General features: G+C 19.2%; 2 protein-coding genes across 2 annotated transcripts; one reads left to right on the forward strand and one right to left on the reverse strand.

The window, feature by feature from the left end:
* Positions 1-845: 845 nt before the first annotated feature.
* On the forward strand, positions 846-2,939 carry PRSY57_0109100 (hypothetical protein; the record flags this gene model as incomplete). The annotated part of the gene is made up of 1 exon (XM_012905408.2): positions 846-2,939. The coding sequence occupies one exon, from the start codon at positions 846-848 to the stop codon at positions 2,937-2,939; it is 2,094 nt and encodes a 697-aa protein (XP_012760862.2).
* Positions 2,940-4,034: 1,095 nt separating this feature from the next.
* PRSY57_0109200 (UMP-CMP kinase, putative) lies at positions 4,035-4,999 on the reverse strand (the record flags this gene model as incomplete). The annotated part of the gene is made up of 3 exons (XM_020114377.1): positions 4,035-4,207; positions 4,326-4,769; positions 4,910-4,999. Coding segments are annotated over 3 exons (707 nt in total), but the record flags the coding sequence as incomplete, so codon positions are not given.
* Positions 5,000-5,151: the final 152 nt, after the last annotated feature.

The following is a 5,151-nucleotide window of genomic DNA, read 5'->3' on the forward strand; positions in this document are numbered from 1 at the left end:
TTTTTTTTTTTTTCATAAGACATAAAAATGTATATATAATATATTTACATATTTAGGGAACTGCCTTTTCTTAATTCCGTCAAAAAAAAAGGCAGTCGCGAAAAAATAAGTTATATATTCAATTAAACTTCTACGTCACATGGAAATATATAAAAGAAAAAATTACAAGTATGAAAATAATCAAATGTAGTAATGTATAATATATATATATATATATATATATATAATAATATATATTTTTTATTATTAACATTTAACATAGTTGTCTGAATGGTATGTATATACCTTATTTTAACTTCCCCACATTGTATCTATATATTCTGTATGTTGCTTATAAAAAATAAAATAATCAAAAAATTAAATAAATACTAAACACAATACTATTAAATGGATATAAACATGTATGTATATATATATATGTATATATATATAGATATATGTACATATAAATATGTGTACTTATTTATAAATGTACAAATGATAAGACTGTAAGTGAAAAAATGAATACGTAAGACTATTTTAAACATAATATTTGGTGTATGTTTATATATATGGGTATCTTAAAATATTGTTTCTCCCAAAAAAAGAAAAAAATATATATATATAAATATAAAGATAAAGAAAAAAATAAAAATAAAGAAAAAAAAAAAAAAAAAAAAAAAAAAAATTTTTGCCTTCTAATATTTTAATATTATATAATATACATATATATATATATATATATATATACATAAATACATATATTCATATATTTAGTCATTTCCTTTTTATCATTTTCATTTTGTCATTTTCATTTTGTGATTTCCTTTTTTTTTCATCTCCTTTTTTTTTTTCGTTTAAAAAATATGAGTAGTAACAAAGAAAATAAAAGAATAAGTAAAAAGAGCTTCGATAAAAATAATGATAATGGAATCCCCAAGTACATGTGTACAAAAAAAAATAATTTAAATAGTTTTAAATCCGAAGAATATAATATAAAAGAGAATATATCATATGATGATATAATAAGCATAAATTTAAATAAAAAAAATAAAACAAAAAGTTATACTGATAATTTACTAATAGAAAATAATAATAAAAAAAAAAATTATAATACTAAAAATAATATAAATATAAAAAATAAGATATGTAAAAATATTAATAAAACGATTGAAGAAAATAATCACACATGTAATAATAGAGCATATACAGATAGTTATTATAATAACAAAAATATGAGGAGTAATTTGTATAATAGTAAATATATTAACACAGATATAAATAATAATTTATACAAGGACAAAATCTCTAGTGATATTTATAAGGACAAAATATTGAGTGATATATATACGAAAGAAAATATGAATTGTGATAACCTTTATAATAACGAAAATAAAACAAAGAAAAAAACATTTTTGGTTAATCAAGCAGTTTTCTTTACTCCTAAAAAAAGTGTACTTAATTCAAGCAATGAAAAAAAAGATACTGATGAATATAAAAAGTCACAAAATGTGAATCATGATAATATATCGATCGATAATATGAATAATCATTCGTTATACAACAAATCGTATGAAACAAATAGTCTTAAAAGTATTATTATTAATAATAATAGTAATAATTATTTAAATAATATTGAGGAGAAGAGAAAAAGAAATGGAACTTTTGGTATTCAAACAATTTTAAAGAGGAAAGAAAATGTATTACTTGATAGTAAGAATATTAATAATGTAAATATAACTAAGGATACGAAAGAGACAAGGAGTAATAATATGAATAGTATGAATAATATGAATAGTATGAATAATATGAATAGTATGAATAATATGAATAGTATGAATAGACGTAAACACTTAACGTGTGAAGATAAAGAAGAAATCGAAATTCACACAATTATAGAATCAGATGCAGAAAAAGATAGTGATAAAGAAAATATAGATGTAGGGATGAAACGAAAAGGTGGTAACAGTTATAATATTAATAAATATAATAAAATGATTAATATAAAAACCGATATGAATCCATATCATCATAGTAGTCGTAGTGAACATAATTTTGACATATACAACGAAAATAAAACAATTAATTTTTTGCATGTTAATAAATTAAATAATACTAATAATGAAGAGAACGATATAAACAGTAATACAAAAAAACTAGATTATTTAAATTTATGTAATTATTCAACAGAAAAAAAAACAGATATGTTAAATTTATTTCAAGAACTTTTAAGTTATTGTGAATGTTTAAAAAGAAACAGAAAAAAAAGTAGTTATGAAATTCAAAAAATCAGGGTAAGTTATAACAAGGTGTCTGATTTATTGAAAGAAACATTAAAAAGAGAACAGAATAGTCATATAAAAATTGAGGAATTAAGAAATATAATAATTAACTATAATGAAAAATTTGATAGAATAAAAAATAATTCAGAAGGTACCATTACCAATTTAAGTAAAAATGTGCAAACATTAATAGAATTAAATAATAATTTAGAAAACGAAATGAACAAAATGATTGATGAAAATGTACATCTTCGAAAAATTGCACAAAATGAATTATTACTAAACAAAGAAATAAATGATTTAAGAAAACAATTAGAAATTTTAAGTAATGAAAAAGTATTACTTATTGATCAAATAGATTCTTTAAGATTAGAAAATTCAAAAATAGAAAATGAAAAAAATGTTCTTTTAAGTGATAAAACTGTACTTAATTGTAAAATTGACGTATTAGAAAATCAAATCAAAAATAATATGCACACACTTAAAAAAAACTTATCTGAACAAATAGAAAATAGCCCCTTCTGTGTACATACAGATAAAGAAATTAATGAGCACATTAATAATTATTTAAATTTAAATCATGATGATAGGACAGAACTTTTCAAAAATTTCTTGTATCAGTGGAGAGAAACAAATAAAGCTGGTCAAAAGTTTTATGACCAAGCATTTTGCAACTGAAAAAAAAAAAAAAAAATACATATATATATATACATATGTTATATATATATATATTAATTATCATCATTTTAGTGGATTGAATCGGAAGAGCACAAAGAGGATCATATATGTTCATATATTTTTTAATCATTATGTTAATGATGAGTATAATATAATATATTTTACACACAGCAGTTGTAAATGGTGGGAACTATTTTTTTTAATTTTTTTGAAATATCATTTATAATTCATTCCATAAATATATTGAAACACTTACGTGCATATATATATATATATATATATATATATATATATATATATATGAGTGTAGTACGATATGAGATGTTTTCTCACGTACCATTATCTTATATGTATATATTTTTTTATTCTTTCTATTTTTGTTAAACATATTTAATATTTCAATACTTTTGTAAAAGTTATATATATATATATATATATATAAACATATTAAAAAGAAAAAAATAATTAATCAAATTAGATTGATATAATAAATTAAATTTTAAAAGTAAAAATATACTGTACAATTTTTTTCCCCTCTTTTTTTTTCTTAATCTCCACAATGTCATCCCTGAACAGGAACCAAATGATTATATATAAATATTATATATATATATGTTCATATTTATTTTATTATTATTATTTTTTTTCTTTGTTTATTTCTCATAGGATCCAAATGGATTCAAAAAAAAGACATTTTTTTGATAAAAAATAAAAACATTTAATCCTCTGAGAACAAAAAAGGTATTATTCTACATACACATTTTAAACATAACAAATTATAAAATGTTTAATTGGATATATAAATAAAAGATATTAGAGACATATTCAAAAAAAAAAAAAAAAAAAAAAAAAGTTCAAAGACATTTCATATATATATGTTTATTTTTTAAATTTTATACCAAACTATAAAAATGGTACGAAGGTACAATTATATATTTTAAAGACAATTAAAAATAAAAAAAAAATAAATAAATGACATAAAATAAAAAAAATATACATAAATATAAATATATATAATATATATATAATTAAAAACATTGTTTGGGGGGAAAAAGTAAATTATTTAACCCTGGAACCTAAACCTTGAACAACTTATTACATATTTGTAAAAACATACTGAATATCACTCCAAACGTCCTGAATATTTTTATTTGCATTAATAAAAATGCATTTGTTTTCATTTAAAAATAAATTTATTATAGGAATACAATCATTATTATGAGTATCAAATCGTTTTTTTAATGTATCCATATTATCATCTACTCTTCCTACATATACAAAAAATTATAAACACGCATATATATATATATATATATATATATATATATAATATTAAAATATATAATTTTTTCTTTTTTGTTTGTTTCGAATTCATTAAATTCTTACCACAAGTTAATCCTCTATTCATACATCTCTCTATCATTATCTCTTCATCACAATATAAAAATAAACATAAATGTACATATGCATAATTTCCTATTATATTAATCCATCCATTAAAATTATCATAATTTCTTGGAAATCCATCAATTATAAATTTATACTTTGCTTTTTGTTCACACTTATTATTTTTTAATATTTCCAAGACCTCTTTATTTTCATATATATTATTTACATATTTTAATTTATTATTATATTCTTCTATATTTATATTTTTTAAATTTGCATTTTCATCCAATTTTTTAAAAGAAAAACTGTCTTTCTTCTTTTCTACTCCTGCTTCACCTTGGTCACTTAATTCATTATGTTCTTGTTTTTTTCTTTTGGCTATTTCGCTTTCCATTTTTATTTTCATCAATTCTAGGGTTATATCCACAGGCACGATTTTACCTACACGCCAAAATTTATACATACATATATATATATATATATTTTTATATATTTATTTATATTTATTATCACACAAATGTTTATTTAAAAAAAAAAACACAATCATAAATATATGCTTATTTTTCCTCTGTTCTTCATACCGTTGTTTATACAATCCTCAACTATTTCCTGGTGTTTTGTGTTAACTTCATTTTTTTCACATTTTTTTAAGTACTCCCTCAAACAATCGCCTTTAAAAAAAAAAAATATATTATAAATATATATATATATATATATATATATATATATAATAAAATAAAAATATTATGAACAAGCAAGAAAATACCTGAACAAGTAATAATTAAAAAAAAAAAAAAAAAAAAAAAAAAAAAAAAAAAAAAAA

Source organism: Plasmodium reichenowi, chromosome 1, assembly GCF_001601855.1.
Source record: "Plasmodium reichenowi strain SY57 chromosome 1, whole genome shotgun sequence".
Classification (NCBI taxonomy): domain Eukaryota; phylum Apicomplexa; class Aconoidasida; order Haemosporida; family Plasmodiidae; genus Plasmodium; species Plasmodium reichenowi.